The 23,933-nt window shown below is 41.3% G+C and overlaps 3 protein-coding genes across 3 annotated transcripts in view; all 3 read right to left on the reverse strand.

Moving 5' to 3' along the window:
• Nucleotides 1–23,933, reverse strand: part of LOC310724653 (uncharacterized protein) — a 125,536-nt gene that overhangs the window by 77,958 nt on the left and 23,645 nt on the right. The window contains exons 26-34 of the mRNA XM_083538894.1: nucleotides 22,240–22,361; nucleotides 20,977–21,038; nucleotides 20,806–20,876; nucleotides 20,602–20,680; nucleotides 20,359–20,513; nucleotides 15,557–15,678; nucleotides 14,294–14,355; nucleotides 14,123–14,193; nucleotides 13,942–14,008 (exon numbers count right to left, since the gene is read on the reverse strand). Of these exons, the coding sequence (XP_083395020.1) occupies nucleotides 13,942–14,008; nucleotides 14,123–14,193; nucleotides 14,294–14,355; nucleotides 15,557–15,678; nucleotides 20,359–20,513; nucleotides 20,602–20,680; nucleotides 20,806–20,876; nucleotides 20,977–21,038; nucleotides 22,240–22,361 (811 nt within the window). The remainder of the gene's footprint in view (nucleotides 1–13,941; nucleotides 14,009–14,122; nucleotides 14,194–14,293; nucleotides 14,356–15,556; nucleotides 15,679–20,358; nucleotides 20,514–20,601; nucleotides 20,681–20,805; nucleotides 20,877–20,976; nucleotides 21,039–22,239; nucleotides 22,362–23,933) is intronic.
• LOC310724751 (uncharacterized protein) lies at nucleotides 1,960–13,452 on the reverse strand (the record flags this gene model as incomplete). The annotated part of the gene is made up of 8 exons (XM_083539029.1): nucleotides 13,400–13,452; nucleotides 4,293–4,447; nucleotides 3,835–3,956; nucleotides 3,676–3,740; nucleotides 3,505–3,575; nucleotides 2,729–2,795; nucleotides 2,478–2,632; nucleotides 1,960–2,117 (listed from the first exon to the last, which is right to left on the reverse strand). The coding sequence occupies exons 2-8, from the start codon at nucleotides 4,417–4,419 to the stop codon at nucleotides 1,960–1,962; spliced, it is 765 nt and encodes a 254-aa protein (XP_083395155.1). The 5' UTR covers nucleotides 4,420–4,447; nucleotides 13,400–13,452.
• On the reverse strand, nucleotides 6,524–13,376 carry LOC310724752 (uncharacterized protein; the record flags this gene model as incomplete). Its single annotated transcript, XM_083539030.1, has 9 exons — nucleotides 6,524–6,633; nucleotides 6,726–6,800; nucleotides 6,891–9,541; nucleotides 11,851–11,925; nucleotides 12,017–12,163; nucleotides 12,274–12,425; nucleotides 12,555–12,701; nucleotides 12,951–13,284; nucleotides 13,368–13,376. 9 exons carry the CDS (start codon nucleotides 13,374–13,376, stop codon nucleotides 6,552–6,554), a joined length of 3,672 nt encoding a protein of 1,223 aa, XP_083395156.1. The 3' UTR covers nucleotides 6,524–6,551.

A 23,933-nucleotide genomic window follows, 5' to 3' on the forward strand; every position in this document is an offset into this window, starting at 1 on the left:
TTTCACAGAGTAAATGTCAGAACTGCAATCTTCTGCAGGAACTTACGTGAAGTTATAGGTAGTGAGTTCCACTGGACGCTGCGTACCAGAATTATTTAGAACTGTGTTTACCTGGAAAAACAATCAAGATATTAAACGTATAATATTAAGTGTCCAGGTGAATCAGAGGAAGATAATCTGCTAACACATGGTGATGGTCACTCACAGTGTCATTGATGAGGACCTTCACTTGGGTGTAGGTGTCGTTCCTCAAGGCAGGATCCTCCGGCATGCTGATGCTACTGATGCTGAATGTAACGAGAACTGCGAAGGAGGTGTTTGAAATCGCTGTGGAATAAATCAAATGAGCTTTAGTATGATGGAGTTGCAGATTTCATTAGCAATGGACACTGGTGCTTCCAGCGTTAAGGCTCTGGGTTACTGATCAAAATGTCTGGGCTTCAAACCGTAGTACCGACAAGCTGCCACTGTTGTGCTTTGAACATGTTATTTTTTAATCCGATCCGCTAGATGGTTGCTGTTTCATGGCTGATACTGTGCTCCAAATCCAGCTTCTTAACATGCTGAGATATGCAACAACCTAATGCTTTCCCTCTCAGGATTCATTACAGTATATCTGTCTATCAGTGAATTGTTCAGGTTCGATAAGAAAGGAGAACGTACGTTCGTAGGTGACGTTCAGCACTGTTACAGAGCTGGGGAATTTTGAGAGTGTGGAGTTCAGCATGGCTTTGAAATCACTCAGGACGACATCCTCGCTAGGAACAGAAGTGGAGTTGTGGAACACCATCCTGACGTTGACCACAGCTGATCCATCGCTAGAGAGAAACAAACAGCCACAAGTTATAAATACATAATTGACCTTAATGGAAATGTAAATCTTCCATAAATACAATACAAGAAAAAAATCGTACATTGTGGTTGGAGACCCTGTAGAAGTCTGTACCAGAGTAGTAGTTGGAGGAAGTGTTGGAGATGTGTCTACAAGAGAAGAATGTTAGTTACAGTGTGATTTAATAAAACATTCATAAGTTCAGAATTATTAGCAAGACGTGTGACCAAATGACGCCAGCATGCCCACTACAGGAACAACGGTCCGAATACGACTGTTTGCGTGGTGCTGAACGGACAGCAGCAGTTCAGCACCAGTGTTGTGGAAATTCAAAAAAACCACACGTGAGAAGGGCAGGGCAAAGTAATGAGACATGGCTGGAGCCTGAACAAAGTACAGCTGCTCCTCACTATCCTTGAGGAGATCGATGTGTATGAAAAGAGGCCGTGGTGCCTGCAGAAGGGAGCGTGATTCTGACTCCACTAAATGAACGTATCTCTTTGTTCTCCCTCACAGGCAGAAGCACCTGTAAGCGAGGACGAAGACGTCCACCAAAACCCAAGTCTGTCCTCTGCCTCAAACTGCTCCCCTCCAGGTCCCTCAGCCATCCTTTCTTTTCCCACGAGGCCGAAGATGCCGAGCACACACCCCACTATCTCTCTCCCACACACTTACTCACACAACCACACACACACTCACCCACGTTCACCCCAACACAACAATTACTATAAACCCTTGTGTGAGCACTACTTCGCCGTTCCGCATTCTTGTGTTCAGTTCGAGGCAGTGGCGAGGCACTACAGAGGAAATACAGATAGTTCTGGAGAGCGAGGTGATCAAAATGTGGTGTAACCTACCGTTCTCAGGCTGACTGAGGAAGCTTTGTAAACTGTATTCCATGTGACCAGTAACTTGATTCCCTGAACTCCTATAACGAAGAGAAAGCAATAATGTCATGGTCCAAATGACTTCACCATAGGAATTTCACAGAGTAAATGTCAGAACTGCAATCTTCTGCAGGAACTTACGTGAAGTTGTAGGTAGTGAGTTCCACTGGACGCTGCGTACCAGAATTATTTAGAACTGTGTTTACCTGGAAAAACAATCAAGATATTAAACGTATAATATTAAGTGTCCAGGTGAATCAGAGGAAGATAATCTGCTAACACATGGTGATGGTCACTCACAGTGTCATTGATGAGGACCTTCACTTGGGTGTAGGTGTCGTTCCTCAAGGCAGGATCCTCTGGCATGCTGATGCTACTGATGCTGAATGTAACGAGAACTGCGAAGGAGGTGTTTGAAATCGCTGTGGAATAAATCAAATGAGCTTCAGTATGATGGAGTTGCAGATTTCATTAGCAATGGACACTGGTGCTTCCAGCGTTAAGGCTCTGGGTTACTGATCAAAATGTCTGGGCTTCAAACCGTAGTACCGACAAGCTGCCACTGTTGTGCTTTGAACATGTTATTTTTTAACCCGATCTGCTAGATGGGTGCTGTATCATGGCTGATACTGTGCTCCAAATCCAGCTTCTTAACATGCTGAGATATGCAACAACCTAATGCTTTCCCTCTCAGGATTCATTACAGTATATCTGTCCATCAGTGAATTGTTCAGGTTCGATAAGAAAGGAGAACGTACGTTCGTAGGTGACGTTCAGCACTGTTACAGAGCTGGGGAATTTTGAGACTGTGGAGTTCAGCATGGCTTTGAAATCACTCAGGACGACATCCTCGCTAGGAACAGAAGTGGAGTTGTTGAACACCATCCTGACGTTGACCACAGCTGATCCATCGCTAGAGAGAAACAAACAGCCACAAGTTATAAATTCATAATTGACCTTAATGGAAATGTAAATCTTCCATAAATACGATACAAGAAATAAATCGTACATTGTGGTTGGAGACCCTGTAGAAGTCTGTACCAGAGTAGTAGTTGGAGGAAGTGTTGGAGATGTGTCTACAAGAGAAGAATGTTAGTTACAGTGTGATTTAATAAAACATTCATAAGTTCAGAATTATTAGCAAGACGTGTGACCAAATGACGCCAGCATGCCCACTACAGGAACAACGGTCCGAATACGACTGTTTGCGTTGTGCTGAACGGACAGCAGCAGTTCTGCACCAGTGTTGTGGAATGTAAAAAAAACCCACACGTGAGAAGGGCAGGGCAGAGTAATGAGACATGGCTGGAGCCTGAACGAAGTACAGCTGCTCCTCAGTATCCTTGAGGAGATCGATGTGTATGAAAAGAGGCCGTGGTGCCTGCAGAAGGGAGCGTGATTCTGACTCCACTAAATGAACGTATCTCTTTGTTCTCCCTCACAGGCAGAAGCACCTGTAAGCGAGGACGAAGACGTCCACCAAAACCCAAGTCTGTCCTCTGCCTCAAACTGCTCCCCTCCAGGTCCCTCAGCCATCCTTTCTTTTCCCACGAGGCCGAAGATGCCGAGCACACACCCCACTATCTCTCTCCCACACACTTACTCACACAACCACACACACACTCACCCACGTTCACCCCAACACAATAATCACTATAAACCCTTGTGTAAGCACTACTTCGCCATCCTGCATTATTGTGTTCAGTTCGAGGCAGTGGCGAGGCACTACAGAGGAAATACAGATAGTTCTGGAGAGCGAGGTGATCAAAATGTGGTGTAACCTACCGTTCTCAGGCTGACTGAGGAAGCTTTGTAAACTGTATTCCATGTGACCAGTAACTTGATTCCCTGAACTCCTATAACGAAGAGAAAGCAATAATGTCATGGTCCAAATGACTTCACCATAGGAATTTCACAGAGTAAATGTCAGAACTGCAATCTTCTGCAGGAACTTACGTGAAGTTGTAGGTAGTGAGTTCCACTGGACGCTGCGTACCAGAATTATTTAGAACTGTGTTTACCTGGAAAAACAATCAAGATATTAAACGTATAATATTAAGTGTCCAGGTGAATCAGAGGAAGATAATCTGCTAACACATGGTGATGGTCACTCACAGTGTCATTGATGAGGACCTTCACTTGGGTGTAGGTGTCGTTCCTCAGGGCAGGATCCTCCGCCATGCTGATGCTACTGATGCTGAATGTAACGAGAACTGCGAAGGAGGTGTTTGAAATCGCTGTGGAATAAATCAAATGAGCTTCAGTATGATGGAGTTGCAGATTTCATTAGCAATGGACACTGGTGCTTCCAGCGTTAAGGCTCTGGGTTACTGATCAAAATGTCTGGGCTTCAAACCGTAGTACCGACAAGCTGCCACTGTTGTGCTTTGAACATGTTATTTTTTAACCCGATCTGCTAGATGGGTGCTGTATCATGGCTGATACTGTGCTCCAAATCCTGCTTCTTGACATGCTGAGATATGCAACAACCTAATGCTTTCCCTCTCAGGATTCATTACGGTATATCTGTCTATCAGTGAATTGTTCAGGTTCGATAAGAAAGGAGAACGTACGTTCGTAGGTGACGTTCAGCACTGTTACAGAGCTGGGGAATTTTGAGAGTGTGGAGTTCAGCATGGCTTTGAAATCACTCAGGACGACATCCTCGCTAGGAACAGAAGTGGAGTTGTGGAACACCATCCTGACGTTGACCACAGCTGATCCATCGCTAGAGAGAAACAAACAGCCACAAGTTATTAATTCATAATTGACCTTAATGGAAATGTAAATCTTCCATAAATACGATACAAGAAAAAAATCGTACATTGTGGTTGGAGACCCTGTAGAAGTCTGTACCAGAGTAGTAGTTGGAGGAAGTGTTGGAGATGTGTCTACAAGAGAAGAATGTTAGTTACAGTGTGATTTAATAAAACATTCATAAGTTCAGAATTATTAGCAAGACGTGTGACCAAATGACGCCAGCATGCCCACTACAGGAACAACGGTCCGAATACGACTGTTTGCGTGGTGCTTAACGGACAGCAGCAGTTCAGCACCAGTGTTGTGGAATGTTAAAAAAACCACACGTGAGAAGGGCAGGGCAGAGTAATGAGACATGGCTGGAGCCTGAACGAAGTACAGCTGCTCCTCACTATCCTTGAGGAGATCGATGTGTATGAAAAGAGGCCGTGGTGCCTGCAGAAGGGAGCGTGATTCTGACTCCACTAAATGAACGTATCTCTTTGTTCCCCCTCACAGGCAGAAGCACCTGTAAGCGAGGACGAAGACGTCCACCAAAACCCAAGTATGTCCTCTGCCTCAAACTGCTCCCCTCCAGGTCCCTCAGCCATCCTTTCTTTTCCCACGAGGCCGAAGATGCCGAGCACACACCCCACTATCTCTCTCCCACACACTTACTCACACAACCACACACACACTCACCCACGTTCACCCCAACACAATAATCACTATAAACCCTTGTGTGAGCACTACTTCGCCGTCCCGCATTCTTGTGTTCAGTTCGAGGCAGTGGCGAGGCACTACAGAGGAAATACAGATAGTTCTGGAGAGCGAGGTGATCAAAATGTGGTGTAACCTACCGTTCTCAGGCTGACTGAGGAAGCTTTGTAAACTGTATTCCATGTGACCAGTAACTTGATTCCCTGAACTTCTATAACGAAGAGAAAGAAATAATGTCATGGTCCAAATGACTTTACCATAGGAATTTCACAGAGTAAATGTCAGAACTGCAATCTTCTGCTTGAACTTACGTGAAGTTGTAGGAAGTGGGATCGATTGGATGAGCACCAGGAGGTATCAGAAGTGTATTTACCTGGGGAGAACAATCAGGATACTAAATGTTTAGTTGTAACTGTGTCACAGCAGGTGTGCAGCTCCTGTTGCTTTACTTTAAAATTCGATTGGCCAAAAGGGACTGGTGATGCACGTGTGGGCGACGTCTGATGCTTAAACCCCTTTCTAATAGAAGTCAAATGTTCTATTTCAAAGTTAATGTTCACTTACAGATTCATTGGTGATGGTCTTCAGTTGGGTGTAGATGTTGTTCTTGAGGTTAAAGCTCTCTGGAACACTGATGTTTCTGATGAGGAATGTAAGGATGACTTCATAGGAGCGGTCTGAAATGTCTATGTATCAACAAAATACAAGAGAAATATTATTTATTACTGCTAACACTGCTGGAAACCGTAGAACTTTGTGACAACAAGGTGGATATTTGGATCTTTACTGTGGATTTAAACAGGAAAAGGGACCTTTGTGAGTGAAGTTCAGCAGTGTTACAGTGTCGGGAAGTTTTGAGAGTGTGGAATTCAGCAGTGCTTTGAAAGCACTGACACCATTCTCACTAGGAACAGGAGTGGAGCTGCTGAAGACCAGCCTGACATAGACCACAGCTGATCCATCGCTAAAGACACAAAAAACATTCAGAATGTACAGATGCATCACAAAAGTTACCGGAACAGTAAATCTTGCTTAAATATCGAATACAGAAATTACTCGTACGTTGAGCTTAAAGGTCCTGGAGAAGTCTCCCCCTGAGGTGTAGCTGGGTTAAGCGTTGATTCATCACTGAAGAAACACCAGAATACAGAAATGATACATTAATAACAGAAATAAATGAAAATGTAAATCTTCCTTAAATATGATATAAAGAATTGATTCCTACATTGTGGTTGGTGGTTCTGGAGAAGTCTGTGCCTGAGTTTCAGGAACTGGAGATTCTTCGCTGAAGTAACAGAAAAAGTCATAGTTTTGAATTTTTTTCCAGCAATGAATAAAAAGGTACATTTTGAATAAATATGACATTTAAATGCTTAATACATTATGGTAAGAGATGTTGCAGAAGTTGGAGATGTCTGCTCTTGAATTATAGGTTGAATAACCGTTGATTCATAACTAGAGGACCACAAAAAGCCAGTATTTATAAATGCATCATAGAAAGTCACTGAACATGTAAATCTTCCCTAAATATAAGACATTACACGTACACTGTGGTTGGAGATGTTGGAGATGTTGAATAAGTCTGCTCCTGATCTGTGGTTGAAGTAACTGTTGAATGATCGCTAAAGAAAAACAAAAATCCAGAATTTATCAAAGCAGAACAGAAGTGATTAAAATCTTCTTTTATTATTGTTTGAAAGAAATTCTTGTACATTGTGGTTAAAGAAGTTGTTGAAGTTGAAGATGTTGGAGATGTTAGCAATGTTGGAGATGCTGTTTGGGTTGGAGAAGTCTGCTCCTGAGCTGTAGTTGGAGAAGTCTGCTCCTGAGCTGTAGTTGGAGAAGTCTGCTCCTGAGCTGAAGTTGGAAAAGTCTGCTCCTGAGCTGAAGTTGGAAAAGTCTGCTCCTGAACTGTAGTTGGAGAAGTCTGCTCCTGAGCTGTAGTTGAAGACGTCTGCTCCTGAGCTGTAGTTGAAGACGTCTGCTCCTGAGCTGTAGTTAGAGAAGTCTGCTCCTGAGCTGTAGTTAGAGAAGTCTGCTCCTGAGCTGTAGTTAGAAAAGTCTGCTCCTGAGCTGTAGTTAGAGAAGTCTGCTCCTGAGCTGTAGTTAGAGAAGTCTGCTCCTGAGCTGTAGTTGAAGACGTCTGCTCCTGAGCTGTAGTTAGAGAAGTCTGCTCCTGTGCTGTAGTTGGAGAAGTTTGCTCCTGAGCTGTAGTTGGCGAAGTCTGCTCCTGAGCTGTAGTTAGAGAAGTCTGCTCCTGAGCTGTTGTTGGAGAAGTCTGCTCCTGAGCTGTAGTTGGCGAAGTCTGCTCCTGAGCTGTAGTTAGAGAAGTCTGCTCCTGAGCTGTAGTTGGAGAAGTCTGCTCCTGAGCTGTAGTTGGAAAAGTCTGCGCCTGAGCTGTAGTTGTAAAAGTCTGCTCCTGAGCTGTAGTTGTAAAAGTCTGCTCCTGAACTGTAGTTGGAGAAGTCTGCTCCTGAGCTGTAGTTAGAGAAGTCTGCTCCTGAGCTGTAGTTAGAGAAGTCTGCTCCTGAGCTGTAGTTGGAGAAGTCTGCTCCTGAGCTGTAGTTGGAGAAGTCTGCTCCTGAGCTGTAGTTGGAGAAGTCTGCTCCTGAACTCTAGTTGGAGAAGTCTGCTCCTGAGCTGTAGTTGGCGAAGTCTGCTCCTGAGCTGTAATTGGAGAAGTCTGCTCCTGAGCTGTAGTTGGCGAAGTCTGCTCCTGAGCTGTAGTTGGCGAAGTCTGCTCCTGAGCTGTAGTTGGCGAAGTCTGCTCCTGAGCTGTAGTTGGCGAAGTCTGCTCCTGAGCTGTTGTTGGAGAAGTCTGCTCCTGAGCTGTAGTTGGCGAAGTCTGCTCCTGAGCTGTAGTTGGAGAAGTCTGCTCCTGAGCTGTTGTTGGAGAAGTCTGCTCCTGAACTGTAGTTGGAGAAGTCTGCTCCTGAGCTGTAGTTAGAGAAGTCTGCTCCTGAGCTGTAGTTAGAGTAGTCTGCTCCTGAGCTGTAGTTAGGGAAGTCTGCTCCTTAGCTGTAGTTAGAGAAGTCTGCTCCTGAGCTGTAGTTGGAGAAGTCTGCTCCTGAGCTGTAGTTGAAGACGTCTGCTCCTGAGCTGTAGTTGAAGACGTCTGCGCCTGAGCTGTAGTTGAAGACGTCTGCGCCTGAGCTGTAATTGGAGAAGTCTGCTCCTGAGCTGTTGTTGGAGAAGTCTGCTCCTGAGCTGTAGTTGGCGAAATCTGCTCCTGAGCTGTAATTGGAGAAGTCTGCTCCTGAGCTGTTGTTGGAGAAGTCTGCTCCTGAACTGTAGTTGGAGAAGTCTGCTCCTGAGCTGTAGTTGGAGAAGTCTGCTCCTGAGCTGTAGTTGGAGAAGTCTGCTCCTGAACTGTAGTTGGAGAAGTCTGCTCCTGAACTGTAGTTGGAGAAGTCTGCTCCTGAACTGTAGTTGGAGAAGTCTGCTCCTGAACTGTAGTTGGAGAAGTCTGCTCCTGAACTGTAGTTGGCGAAGTCTGCTCCTGAGCTGTAGTTGGCGAAGTCTGCTCCTGAGCTGTAATTGGAGAAGTCTGCTCCTGAGCTGTTGTTGGAGAAGTCTGCTCCTGAGCTGTAGTTGGAGAAGTCTGCTCCTGAGCTGTAGTTGGAGAAGTCTGCTCCTGAACTGTAGTTGGAGAAGTCTGCTCCTGAACTGTAGTTGGAGAAGTCTGCTCCTGAGCTGTAGTTGGCGAAGTCTGCTCCTGAGCTGTAATTGGAGAAGTCTGCTCCTGAGCTGTTGTTGGAGAAGTCTGCTCCTGAGCTGTAGTTGGCGAAGTCTGCTCCTGAGCTGTAGTTGGAGAAGTCTGCTCCTGAGCTGTTGTTGGAGAAGTCTGCTCCTGAGCTGTTGTTGAAGACGTCTGCGCCTGAGCTGTAGTTGGAGAAGTCTGCTCCTGAGCTGTAGTTGTAAAAGTCTGCTCCTGAGCTGTAGTTGGAGAAGTCTGCTCCTGAACTGTAGTTGGAGAAGTCTGCTCCTGAACTGTAGTTGGAGAAGTCTGCTCCTGAGCTGTAGTTGTAAAAGTCTGCTCCTGAGCTGTATTTGGAGAAGTCTGCTCCTGAACTGTAGTTGGAGAAGTCTGCTCCTTAGCTGTCGTTGGAGAAGTCTGCTCCTGAGCTGTCGTTGGAGAAGTCTGCTCCTGAGCTGTAGTTAGAGAAGTCTGCTCCTGAGCTGTAGTTGGAGAAGTCTGCTCCTGAGCTGTAGTTGGAGAAGTCTGCTCCTGAACTGTAGTTGGAGAAGTCTGCTCCTGAACTGTAGTTGGAGAAGTCTGCTCCTGAGCTGTAGTTGGCGAAGTCTGCTCCTGAGCTGTTGTTGGAGAAGTCTGCTCCTGAGCTGTAGTTGGCGAAATCTGCTCCTGAGCTGTAATTGGAGAAGTCTGCTCCTGAGCTGTTGTTGGAGAAGTCTGCTCCTGAACTGTAGTTGGAGAAGTCTGCTCCTGAGCTGTAGTTGGAGAAGTCTGCTCCTGAACTGTAGTTGGAGAAGTCTGCTCCTGAACTGTAGTTGGAGAAGTCTGCTCCTGAACTGTAGTTGGAGAAGTCTGCTCCTGAGCTGTAATTGGGGAAGTCTGCTCCTGAGCTGTAATTGGGGAAGTCTGCTCCTTAGCTGTAGTTAGAGAAGTCTGCTCCTGAGCTGTAGTTGGAGAAGTCTGCTCCTGAGCTGTAGTTGAAGACGTCTGCTCCTGAGCTGTAGTTGAAGACGTCTGCGCCTGAGCTGTAGTTGAAGACGTCTGCGCCTGAGCTGTAGTTGAAGACGTCTGCGCCTGAGCTGTAGTTGGAGAAGTCTGCTCCTGAACTGTAGTTGGCGAAGTCTGCTCCTGAGCTGTAATTGGAGAAGTCTGCTCCTGAGCTGTTGTTGGAGAAGTCTGCTCCTGAGCTGTAGTTGGCGAAATCTGCTCCTGAGCTGTAATTGGAGAAGTCTGCTCCTGAGCTGTTGTTGGAGAAGTCTGCTCCTGAACTGTAGTTGGAGAAGTCTGCTCCTGAGCTGTAGTTGGAGAAGTCTGCTCCTGAGCTGTAGTTGGAGAAGTCTGCTCCTGAGCTGTAGTTGGCGAAGTCTGCTCCTGAGCTGTAATTGGAGAAGTCTGCTCCTGAGCTGTTGTTGGAGAAGTCTGCTCCTGAGCTGTAGTTGGCGAAGTCTGCTCCTGAGCTGTAGTTGGAGAAGTCTGCTCCTGAGCTGTTGTTGAAGAAGTCTGCTCCTGAGCTGTTGTTGAAGACGTCTGCGCCTGAGCTGTAGTTGGAGAAGTCTGCTCCTGAGCTGTAGTTGTAAAAGTCTGCTCCTGAACTGTAGTTGGAGAAGTCTGCTCCTGAACTGTAGTTGAAGATGTCTGCTCCTGAGCTGTAGTTGGAGAAGTCTGCTCCTGAGCTGTAGTTGTAAAAGTCTGCTCCTGAGCTGTATTTGGAGAAGTCTGCTCCTGAACTGTAGTTGGAGAAGTCTGCTCCTTAGCTGTAGTTAGAGAAGTCTGCTCCTTAGCTGTCGTTGGAGAAGTCTGCTCCTGAGCTGTCGTTGGAGAAGTCTGCTCCTGAGCTGTAGTTAGAGAAGTCTGCTCCTGAGCTGTAGTTGGAGAAGTCTGCTCCTGAGCTGTAGTTGGAGAAGTCTGCTCCTGAACTGTAGTTGGAGAAGTCTGCTCCTGAACTGTAGTTGGAGAAGTCTGCTCCTGAGCTGTAGTTGGCGAAGTCTGCTCCTGAGCTGTTGTTGGAGAAGTCTGCTCCTGAGCTGTAGTTGGCGAAATCTGCTCCTGAGCTGTAATTGGAGAAGTCTGCTCCTGAGCTGTTGTTGGAGAAGTCTGCTCCTGAACTGTAGTTGGAGAAGTCTGCTCCTGAACTGTAGTTGGAGAAGTCTGCTCCTGAACTGTAGTTGGAGAAGTCTGCTCCTGAGCTGTAGTTGGAGAAGTCTGCTCCTGAACTGTAGTTGGAGAAGTCTGCTCCTGAACTGTAGTTGGAGAAGTCTGCTCCTGAACTGTAGTTGGAGAAGTCTGCTCCTGAGCTGTAATTGGGGAAGTCTGCTCCTGAGCTGTAATTGGGGAAGTCTGCTCCTGAGCTGTTGTTGGAGAAGTCTGCTCCTGAACTGTAGTTGGAGAAGTCTGCTCCTTAGCTGTCGTTGGAGAAGTCTGCTCCTGAGCTGTAGTTGGCGAAGTCTGCTCCTGAGCTGTAGTTGGCGAAGTCTGCTCCTGAGCTGTAGTTGGAGAAGTCTGCTCCTGAGCTGTTGTTGGAGAAGTCTGCTCCTGAACTGTAGTTGGAGAAGTCTGCTCCGTAGCTGTAGTTAGAGAAGTCTGCTCCTTAGCTGTAGTTAGAGAAGTCTGCTCCTTAGCTGTAGTTAGAGAAGTCTGCTCCTGAGCTGTAGTTGGAGAAGTCTGCTCCTGAGCTGTAGCTGGAGTAGCTGTTGATTGTTCCCTGAAGAAACACAAAAATCCAGAATTCATCAAAGACCAATTGAAATTATTTGCAATGCAAATCTTCTTGAATCTGAGATAAATAAATGCCTTGTACATTGTAGTTGATGATGTTGAAGTTGGAGATGTTGCAGAAGTTGGAGATGTCTGCTCTTGAATTATAGTTGGAATAACCGTTGATTCATAACTAGAAAACCACAAAAAGCCAGTATTTATAAATGCATCACAAAAGTCACTAAACATGTAAATCTTCCCTAAATATAAGATATTACACGTACACTGTGGTTGGAGATGTTGGAGATGTTAAAGAAGTCTGCTCCTGATCTGTGGTTGAAGTAACAGTTGAACGAACGCTAAAGAAAAACAAAAATCCAGAATTTATCAAAGCAGAACAGAAGTGATTAAAATCTTCATTTATTTTTGGTTTAAAATAATTGTTTGTACATTGTGGTTGAAGAAGTTGTTGAAGTTGAAGATGTTGGAGATGTTAGCAATGTTGGAGATGTTGTTGAAGTTGAAAAAGTCTGCTCCTGAGCTGTAGTTGGAGCAGTCTGCTCCTGAGCTGCAGTTGGAGTAGCTGTTGATTGTTCCCTGAAGAAACACAAAAATCCAGAATTCATCAAAGATCAATTTAAATTATTTACAATAATTATTTATTCATAATAATCTTCTTAAATCTGAGATGAATAAATGTCTTGTACATTGTAGTTGGAGATGTTGGAGAAGTTGAAGTTGGAGAAGTTATAGTTGGAGATGTTATCAATGTTGGAGAAGGTTGAGCTGTTGTTGAAGTTGGAGATGTTATCGATGTTGGAGAAGGTTGAGATGTTGAAGTTGGAGATGTTGGAGAAGTCTGATTCCAATGTATCGTTGGAGTTACAGTAGATTCATATCTAAAGAAGTAGAAAGAGCCATAAAATTCATCTTAAAACTCAACTGAAAAATTATTTTCCTTGAATATGATATACAAAATGACTTGTACCTTCTGAAATGATTTTCTGAACAATGATTTGAATGATGATTTGAATGGTGATCTGAATGATGATCTGAATGATGTTCTGAATGATGATCTGAATGATGTTTTGAAGGATGTTCCTTTGGTTTAGTTTGAATAGCTGTTGATTGTTTGCTGGAGAAACACAGAAATCCAGATATTTAGTAAAGAATAAAAGAAGTGATTCAAATGTAAATCTTTCTCAAATATAATATAAATAAATGCCTCGTACATTGCAATTAAAGATGTTGGAGAAGTAGGTTTCTTAGGTGTAGTTGGAGAAACTATTGATCCATCGCTAGTGCAACAGAAAGAACCAGAGTTTCGAAATCTATTTCAGAAATTAATGAAAATGTACATCTTCAAAATATTATTAAACAATGCCTCGTACTTTGTGTGGGGAGGTCTTGGAGATGTTGGAGATGTATGTTTTTGGGGTGTAGATGGAGATGTTGGCAATGTTGAAGAAGTTGACAATGTTTGCGATGTTGGAGAAGTTGGAGATGTTGAAGATGTTAGTGATGTTGGAGAAGTTGAAGATGCTGGCAATGTTGAAAAAGTTGGTGTTGTTGGAGATGTTGAAGAAGTTAGCAATGTTGGAAAAGTTGAAGATGCTAGTGATGTTGAAGATGTTACTAATGTTGGAGATGTTGGCAATGTTGTAGAAATTGGAGAAGTCTGCTCCTGAGCTGTAGTTGGCGTATCTGTTGACTGATCGCTGAAGAAAAACAAAAATCCATAATTGATCAAAGCATAAAAAAAGTGATTAAAATCTTTCTCAAATATGGTTGGATGAAATGCTTTGTACATTGTGGTTGAAGCTGTTGGAGAACCTGGAGATGTTGGAGAAGTCTGTACCAGATGTGTAGTTGGAGTAATTGTTGATTGATCACTAAAAGTAACAGAACGATTCAAAATGTATAAATTTATAACAGAGGTCAAAGGAAAAAAAATTTTTTTTATAAAAGATATTAATAAAGATATTTTTCATACGGTTGGTTTGGAGATTGTGGAGAAGTTGTTGGTTCTGGAGAAGTTGTTGGTTCTGGAGAAGTTGTTGGTTCTGGAGATGTCTGCTCCTGAGGTGTAGTTGGATTATCCACTGATTCATATCTAGAAAAACAGAAAGACAAAATGTACTTTTTATTTATTTTAGAAGTAAATAAAAATGTACATTTTCTTAAATACAATATTAAGAAATGCCTTGTACATTGTAGTTGGAGATGTAAGAGATGTTGGAGCTGTTGGAAAAATCTGCTCCTGAGGTGTAGATGGACTGAGTAGTGAGTCATTGCTGCAGAAACACAAGCCAGAATTTATAAATACATAGAAATGTAAATCTTCTATAAACATGATGTAAAAAAATGACTCGTACATTGTAGATGGAGATTCTGGAGAAGTCTGTACCAGAGGTGTAGTTGTAGTAAGTGTTGGAGATGTGTCTACAAGAAAAAAAATTTAGCTCCAGGGTAATTTACTGAAAATTCAAAATCATTAGTAACAGAAAATACAGATGGTTTTGTAAAAAAAGGTGATGAAATTGTGGTGTAACCTACCGTTCTCACGCTGACTCAAGCAGCTTAATAAACTGTATTCCATGTAACCATTAACTTGATCATCTAAACTCCTAAAATGAAGAGAAAGCAATAATGTCATGGTCCAAATGACTTCACCATAAGAATTTCACAGAGAAAATGTCAGAACTGCAATCTTCTGCAGGAACTTACGTGAAGTTGAAGGTGGTGGGTTCAGATGGAGGTGCACCAGAATTATTTAGAACTGTGTTCACCTGGAAGAACCATCAATATATTTTATTTTTATTGTGAACCAACCTGACAGTCAGTTGGGACACTGTGTAAAATGTCTAAACTAAGGAATGGTACCATTTTGGGAAAAAAAAAAAAAAGGTCATTTCGAATTTAATGGCTACTACACGTCTCAAAAAAGTTGAAGAGGGCAACAAAATTGGGCAGAGAGACAGAGTCTCTTAGAAGTAAAGATGGGCAGAGCTTCAACAATCTGTGAAAAACTGTGTCTACATATTGTGGGATAATTTCAAAATTATGTTCCTCAAAATCAAATTGTAAAACAGTTAAATATCTCATCATTTACAAAACATAATATCATCAAACATTTTAAATAACTTGGAGAAGTCTCTGTACACAAGGGACAAGGGCGAAAATTCTAATTGGATGTTTGTGATGTTCGGGCCCTCAGGGGCCACTGCACTTAAACCAATTATGATTTTGTAATGGAAATCACTGCATGGGCTCACTAACACCTCCAGAAACTATTGTCTGTGAACACAGTTTGCATGTCATCCATGAATGCAGAATAAATCTCTATCCTGCAAAGAAGAAGGCATGGGTGAACATGATCCAGAAACTCCACCATCCTCTCTGGGCCAAAACTCATTTATAATGTACTGAAGCAAAGTGGAAAACTGTTCTGTGTTCAGACTAATCAAAATGTTAATTTACTTATTTTGTAAAGCATGGACACCACGTCCTCCAGACTAAAGAAGAGAGGGACCATCTGGCTTGCTTTCAGCACTCAGTGTAAAAAGCCACATCACTAAAGGTATGGGAGAGCATTAGTCTCTGTGGAATGGGCCACTTGCACATTGGGTCAATATCATCTACAGAGTGTTTTCATAAAATTTCCAAAAATAGGTTTGATTTCTCTAAATACTTTGGATTTACTTGACTAAGGAATTTCACTTTAAAGTCACCAAACAGGAAGTGATGTCATATTTCTGCGGTGCGAGACCGGTTTGCTCATCAGGGACAAACTTTCTTATAAAGAACATATTCACTTTTAATTACCACATTTTAATTGTTTAAAGCGCAATACAAATAAACATGAATTGAATTAAATTGAATTTCTACAACGACTTTCTACTTTGAGACAAAATTGATAGGTCTTTTCAGAACAAATAAATCGTGTTTAGGGGAACATTATCTGCTAAGCACATGATGATGTACACTTACAATGTTAGTGAAGATGCTCTTCACTTGGGTGTAGGTGTCACTCCTGAGGTCAGGGTTCATCGGCATGCTGATGTTATTAATGCTGAATATGATGTTTACTGCAAATGAGGTGTTTGTATTCTCTGTGGAATAAATGAAATGTGCTTCAGTATGAATTAGTTACAGATTGAATTTAAATGAATAATGAATTCTAATGAATAATGAATGAATAATGAAGTTTTTGAGGTAAATGTATTGTGTGATGAGCAGTGTTGTGCTAGTTACAAAAAAAAGTAACTAGTTACAGTTACTCGTTACTCCATTTAAAAAGTGACAGTTACTTTGTTGATAATTTACACCATAAAGTAATGTGTTACTGTTAAAAGTAACTTTTTAGTTCCTTTTATAAAGAATCTTCTTTAATGTTCTCATTAATGACCTTTTATGTGTTATAATCTACACAAACACAAAACTGACTTAAACACAGAGTCATTTTTAAACACTATTATATTAAAGTCAGAGCAGCACACACTGAATATATCACAAGGATTTCTGACATAAACAACAAAACAAGCTGAATAATAGATTCACAATCAAACACTAAAGTGGCTTCTGCTGTTGTGTTGAGCTCTTAAACATGTTCCTTTCACAACTGAAGTATGAAAACAGAACACCGGGTTAGCGCATAGCTTCTAGCTCCTCAGGCATGGAGGTCCTGGAGGAGCTTCAGCAGATTGGAGTTGCTGTTTATCGCAGTAGATACGAGCTTCGAACCAGAAACACACAGCTTACATTTGACTTGAAAGTTTTTGTCTTTATGCTCAACTAAAGTGTAATAATGATCATATTTCCACTTTGAGAAACTCGTCTTGCTCTCGCCTCGACTCGCCATTACTGCCGCACAGACCTGAATAAACGGAGACACGCCCACAGTGCGTCTTCTTCCTGTTTACAGTGGTTCATCCACCAATCCTACAATGTGTCTCTGCTGTAAGCAGGTCAGACTGTAGTCTACATTTCAGCCCAATTTCTAGGCTCTAGGCTCCAGGCCCTATAGCCCAGCAACCGTCTCTAGGCTCTGTTTGGATCCTGAGGCTCTGCTAGCCTTTCCAGGCTTTACTTGGATCTTTTCAGGCCCTGTCAGCTCCTCATGGTTTTGCTAACATCTTCTGCTAACATGGCTTTTCTCTTAATGCTGCTTTGTTCATTGTTTGTACAGAATCTAAGATCAAGTGATTTATACTGGGTGAGTACATCTTACAACATTTGTGGCTCTTTGGACATAGCCTATGGATTTAACTGTTCAGCCTTTGTGCATTCCCCTCAAATGCCAAAAGAGTTGGCAGAGTACTTAAATGCAGCCTGGTTGCTACCCAGGGATATTCTTCAGCTTCAAAATCCTTTGATTTTAAATGACTATTTTGCATTTGATGGCAGACATTACTGGGACTCTCATTTTAAAAACTCTACAGATTTTTTATATACTGATGGTAAACAGAGATGGTTAATATTTTTATTGCTGCTTTTATCTGGCAATGTGCAGCCAAATCCAGGCCCTGAGTTGCAGTGTATTCCATTGCCATCTGATGTGAAATCCATGTCTGGTTTGAGTGTAATTCACCCTAATGTTCGCAGTTTGTTACCCAAAATGGATCTGCTTAGAATTTGGGTGAATTTAACAGATGCAGATATTGTTGTGCTATCTGAAACCTGGCTGACAAAATCAATCACTGATATGGATATTGGAATGGGTGGTTATAATGTGTTTCGTGCTGACAGACCAAGGAAGGGTGGTGGGGTTGCTATTTATGGCAAATCTTAATTTAATGTGAAGTTAGTCTATTCAGAATCAATCGGTAAGCAGCTGGAATTTTTGGCAGTGAAGGTGGAGTTGGCCAAGGGCCCTTATGTTACTGTTGTTGGGTGTTATAGGCCTCCTTCTGCCCTGAGTACTGCATTTCAGACTCTTATTCAACTCTTATCCAGATTGGACTACTCCGAAATTATTTTAGCAGGTGATCTAAACTGGGACTGGCTGAAACCTTGTTCAGATAAATTTAAGTCATTTTGTGATTCTGTCAATTTTACACAGTCAATCAATTCTCCCACTCGTTTAAATCTTAAGTGCCATGACAAATCCACCTTAATTGATTTAATTTTGACTAATGCCCCACCCAAATTTTCTGCTGTTGGTGTTTTTTGCAATGACCTAAGTGACCACTGTGTTGTTGCTGCTGTAAGGAATACTAAGATGCCTAAATGTAAACCTCGCGTAATATGTAAGAGGAATCTCAAAAAATTTAATGAACAGGGCTTTTGCCATGATTTGTTTAATTGTGTTAGGAGTAGAATAGAGCTGATTCCCGATGTGGAGTCAGCCTGGATCTTTTTCCGGGATAGTTTTTTGCAAGTAATAAATAGACACGCCCCACTAAAGAGATTCAGAGTTAAGGGGCGGGACAATCCCTGGTTTTCCTCTGAGCTTGGAGATATTCTTCATGACCGCAATTTAGCTTGGGCCAAAGCAAGAAAAACGGGCTCTTCGTCTGATTGGCTTGTTTTTAGGCAGTTAAGAAATAAATGTTCTTCTTTTATTAAAAAAGCAAAATCTGACTTTTATCTGTCAGCCACTACTAATACTTTAAATGATCCCAGAAAATTTTGGAAGGCTATAAAATTACTTTCTTTAAACAAAGATAGTATTAATGTTCCTTCTTTTATTATGAAAGAATCTGTAGTAGTTCATGACAAGCTGGAGATATTGAACCATTTTAATGAGCATTTTATTCAGTCTGGTTCTTTGTTTGACACTGCTTGTCCTTACACTGTGACATCTTGTAGAGATGTACCAGTCTCTACAAGTGTCTTCAATCTCACTCCATTCTTAGTGGCTGACGTTCAAAAAGCCCTAAAAAGGCTGGCTCCTAAAAAACCTCCAGGACCTGATCTTATAGAGCCCTACTTCTTAAAAATAGCTGCGGATTGTGTAGCACAGCCTCTAACGTACCTTTTTAATCTTACTTTAGAGAGCAATACTATTACCAAAATATGGAAATCTGCATTTGTTTGTCCATTTTTGAAAGGGGTTGACCCGTCAAATTTAAATAATTACAGGCCAATTTCTAATTTGTCTGTTTTGGCCAAAACGCTTGAATCCCTGCTGAGTGATCAGATGAAAGATTTCTTGCATGTACAGGACATTTTATCCCCAGTTCAGTCAGGTTTTAGAAAAAAACATAGTACTATCACAGCTGCAATGAAGGTGATAAATGACATCTCTGTTGCTCGTGACAAGGAGCAGCACTGTGCATCACTTTTTATTGATTTGTCAAAAGCTTTTGACACGGTTGATCATGATGTTTTAAAGATTAGGCTTCTTAATTCGGGGTTTTCAGAGGATACTGTCTCTTGGTTCTCAAACTATCTTAGTGACAGAACCCAGTGCATTAAGTATGATGGTGTTCAATCTGGTATCTTACCAATCCTTTAAAGGGGTTCCACAAGGCTCTGTGTTAGGCCCTCTTTTATTTACTATTTATATAAATAACCTTAGTCAGCGTGTGTCTGATGCAAACTTTCATTTTTATGGAGATGACACAGTTATTTACTGTTGTGCACCCTCTCTTAAACAAGCCATTGCACATTTACAGAATGCCTTCACTGTGGTCCAAAACACGTTGCTACAGCTGAAACTTGTGCTTAATGCAAAAAAAAACAAATGTATGATCTTCACGGGCCCTCGGAATAGACCACTGAATGTTCCCTCAGTGATTACTCTTGACGGACGTGAAATACAGACTGTTACAACTTATAAGTATCTTGGTATTGTTATTGATGATTGCCTATCATTTAAGCCTCATGTTCACTGTCTAGTGAGAAAGCTGAGGCTAAAATTGGGTTTTTACTTTCGAAATAAGCTGTGTTTTTCTTTTAATGTCAAAAAAACGTTTAGTGGCATCCACTTTTTTATCTGTGCTGGACTATGGTGATATATTATATATGCATTCATCTGCTCAATGCCTTCAAATGATTGACGCAGCCTATCATGCATCGCTGAGATTTATCACTAATTGTAAAGCTCGCAGCCACCACTGTGAGCTGTACTCCCGTGTAGGGTGGTCTGCTCTGGCCACACGGAGGCTTTGTCATTGGTACACATTTATATATAAGGCTATTCTTGGTGTGCTTCCATCCTATTTATGTTCACTTCTTATGAAAGAAAGTGCAGGTCATTACTCTCTCCGTTCTCAGGCTGTTGTCTTGCTTTCTGTCCCACATGTCAGTACTGAGCTGGGTAAAAAAGCCTTTGTTTATTCTGCTCCCTTTACATGGAATTTGCTGCAGAACAACTTAAAACTTAGTAAATTGATTCCTTTGAGTGTTTTTAAGTTAAGAATGAGATCTTATGAGTTGGACTCCCTCACATGTCAATGTTTTTAATTGAGATTTCATTGTAAGTGCATAATTGGCTTTCAAACTGTTTCTATTAATTTATTTGTATTTATTTTCATGTTTTTTGTGTGTCTTTGTACGTATGTAATGATGTGATGTAATTCAGCTGCCTATCTTGGCCAGGTCTCCCTTGCAAAAGAGATTTTTAATCTCAATGGGCTTCTCCTGGTTAAATAAAGGATAAATAAAAAAAAAAAATAAATAAATAAAAATTTCATTTATTTATAAAAGTAACGGGTAACGAACCACACGCTAACGGAGTTACTTTATTTTTAAAAGTAACGTGTTACAGTATTAGTTACTGTCAAAAGTAACTGCGTTACCGGTAACACGTTACTGCCCAACACTGGTGATGAGAAATGAAAACGTACCGTTGTAGCTGTAGTCCAGCACTGTTACTGACTCTGAGACGCTTGTGAGTGTTGATTTTAGCAGAGATTCCATTTTACTCAGGACCAAACACTCACTAGGAACAAACGTGCAGTTGTTGAACACCAGCTTGATTTGAATCACAGCTGCTCCACTGCTAAAGACACCAAAAATTCACAATGTAAAAATGCATCACTAAAGTAAAAAAATAAATAAAAAGTAAATCTTGCTTAAATATTCATTACAGAAATTTCTCGTACATTGTAGATGGAGATTCTGGAGAAGTCTGTACCAGAGGTGTGGTTGGAGGAAGTGTTGATGTGTCTACAACAGAAGAATTTTAGTTACAGAGCAATTTTATGTTAACATTTACAAATTCACAATCATAAGCAAGAGGAACTACAGATCGTTTTTGTAGAAAAAGTTGATGAAATTGTGGTGTAACCTACCGTTCTCACGCTGACTCAAGCAGCTTAATAAACTGTATTCCATGTAACCATTAACTTGATCATCTAAACTCCTAAAATGAAGAGAAAGCAATAATGTCATGGTCCAAATGACTTCACCATAAGAATTTCACAGAGAAAATGTCAGAACTGCAATCTTCTGCAGGAACTTACGTGAAGTTGAAGGTGGTGGGTTCAGATGGAGGTGCACCAGAATTATTTAGAACTGTGTTCACCTGGAAGAACCATCAATATATTTTATTTTTATTGTGAACCAACCTGACAGTCAGTTGGGACACTGTGTAAAATGTCTAAACTAAGGAATGGTACCATTTTGGGAAAAAAAAAAAAAAGGTCATTTCGAATTTAATGGCTACTACACGTCTCAAAAAAGTTGAAGAGGGCAACAAAATTGGGCAGAGAGACAGAGTCTCTTAGAAGTAAAGATGGGCAGAGCTTCAACAATCTGTGAAAAACTGTGTCTACATATTGTGGGATAATTTCAAAATTATGTTCCTCAAAATCAAATTGTAAAACAGTTAAATATCTCATCATTTACAAAACATAATATCATCAAACATTTTAAATAACTTGGAGAAGTCTCTGTACACAAGGGACAAGGGCGAAAATTCTAATTGGATGTTTGTGATGTTCGGGCCCTCAGGGGCCACTGCACTTAAACCAATTATGATTTTGTAATGGAAATCACTGCATGGGCTCACTAACACCTCCAGAAACTATTGTCTGTGAACACAGTTTGCATGTCATCCATGAATGCAGATTAAATCTCTATCCTGCAAAGAAGAAGGCATGGGTGAACATGATCCAGAAACTCCACCATCCTCTCTGGGCCAAAACTCATTTATAATGTACTGAAGCAAAGTGGAAAACTGTTCTGTGTTCAGACTAATCAAAATGTTAATTTACTTATTTTGTAAAGCATGGACACCACGTCCTCCAGACTAAAGAAGAGAGGGACCATCTGGCTTGCTTTCAGCACTCAGTGTAAAAAGCCACATCACTAAAGGTATGGGAGAGCATTAGTCTCTGTGGAATGGGCCACTTGCACATTGGGTCAATATCATCTACAGAGTGTTTTCATAAAATTTCCAAAAATAGGTTTGATTTCTCTAAATACTTTGGATTTACTTGACTAAGGAATTTCACTTTAAAGTCACCAAACAGGAAGTGATGTCATATTTCTGCGGTGCGAGACCGGTTTGCTCATCAGGGACAAACTTTCTTATAAAGAACATATTCACTTTTAATTACCACATTTTAATTGTTTAAAGCGCAATACAAATAAACATGAATTGAATTAAATTGAATTTCTACAACGACTTTCTACTTTGAGACAAAATTGATAGGTCTTTTCAGAACAAATAAATCGTGTTTAGGGGAACATTATCTGCTAAGCACATGATGATGTACACTTACAATGTTAGTGAAGATGCTCTTCACTTGGGTGTAGGTGTCACTCCTGAGGTCAGGGTTCATCGGCATGCTGATGTTATTAATGCTGAATATGATGTTTACTGCAAATGAGGTGTTTGTATTCTCTGTGGAATAAATGAAATGTGCTTCAGTATGAATTAGTTACAGATTGAATTTAAATGAATAATGAATTCTAATGAATAATGAATGAATAATGAAGTTTTTGAGGTAAATGTATTGTGTGATGAGCAGTGTTGTGCTAGTTACAAAAAAAAGTAACTAGTTACAGTTACTCGTTACTCCATTTAAAAAGTGACAGTTACTTTGTTGATAATTTACACCATAAAGTAATGTGTTACTGTTAAAAGTAACTTTTTAGTTCCTTTTATAAAGAATCTTCTTTAATGTTCTCATTAATGACCTTTTATGTGTTATAATCTACACAAACACAAAACTGACTTAAACACAGAGTCATTTTTAAACACTATTATATTAAAGTCAGAGCAGCACACACTGAATATATCACAAGGATTTCTGACATAAACAACAAAACAAGCTGAATAATAGATTCACAATCAAACACTAAAGTGGCTTCTGCTGTTGTGTTGAGCTCTTAAACATGTTCCTTTCACAACTGAAGTATGAAAACAGAACACCGGGTTAGCGCATAGCTTCTAGCTCCTCAGGCATGGAGGTCCTGGAGGAGCTTCAGCAGATTGGAGTTGCTGTTTATCGCAGTAGATACGAGCTTCGAACCAGAAACACACAGCTTACATTTGACTTGAAAGTTTTTGTCTTTATGCTCAACTAAAGTGAAATAATGATCATTTTTCCACTTTGAGAAACTCGTCTTGCTCTCGCCTCGACTCGCCATTACTGCCGCACAGACCTGAATAAACGGAGACACGCCCACAGTGCGTCTTCTTCCTGTTTACAGTGGTTCATCCACCAATCCTACAATGTGTCTCTGCTGTAAGCAGGTCAGACTGTAGTCTACATTTCAGCCCAATTTCTAGGCTCTAGGCTCCAGGCCCTATAGCCCAGCTACCGTCTCTAGGCTCTGTTTGGATCCTGAGGCTCTGCTAGCCTTTCCAGGCTTTACTTGGATCTTTTCAGGCCCTGTCAGCTCCTCATGGTTTTGCTAACATCTTCTGCTAACATGGCTTTTCTCTTAATGCTGCTTTGTTCATTGTTTGTACAGAATCTAAGATCAAGTGATTTATACTGGGTGAGTACATCTTACAACATTTGTGGCTCTTTGGACATAGCCTATGGATTTAACTGTTCAGCCTTTGTGCATTCCCCTCAAATGCCAAAAGAGTTGGCAGAGTACTTAAATGCAGCCTGGTTGCTACCCAGGGATATTCTTCAGCTTCAAAATCTTTTGATTTTAAATGACTATTTTGCATTTGATGGCAGACATTACTGGGACTCTCATTTTAAAAACTCTACAGATTTTTTATATACTGATGGTAAACAGAGATGGTTAATATTTTTATTGCTGCTTTTATCTGGCAATGTGCAGCCAAATCCAGGCCCTGAGTTGCAGTGTATTCCATTGCCATCTGATGTGAAATCCATGTCTGGTTTGAGTGTAATTCACCCTAATGTTCGCAGTTTGTTACCCAAAATGGATCTGCTTAGAATTTGGGTGAATTTAACAGATGCAGATATTGTTGTGCTATCTGAAACCTGGC

This window comes from Silurus aristotelis (assembly GCF_946808225.1).
Source record: "Silurus aristotelis genome assembly, chromosome: 4".
Taxonomy (NCBI): Eukaryota; Metazoa; Chordata; class Actinopteri; order Siluriformes; family Siluridae; genus Silurus; species Silurus aristotelis.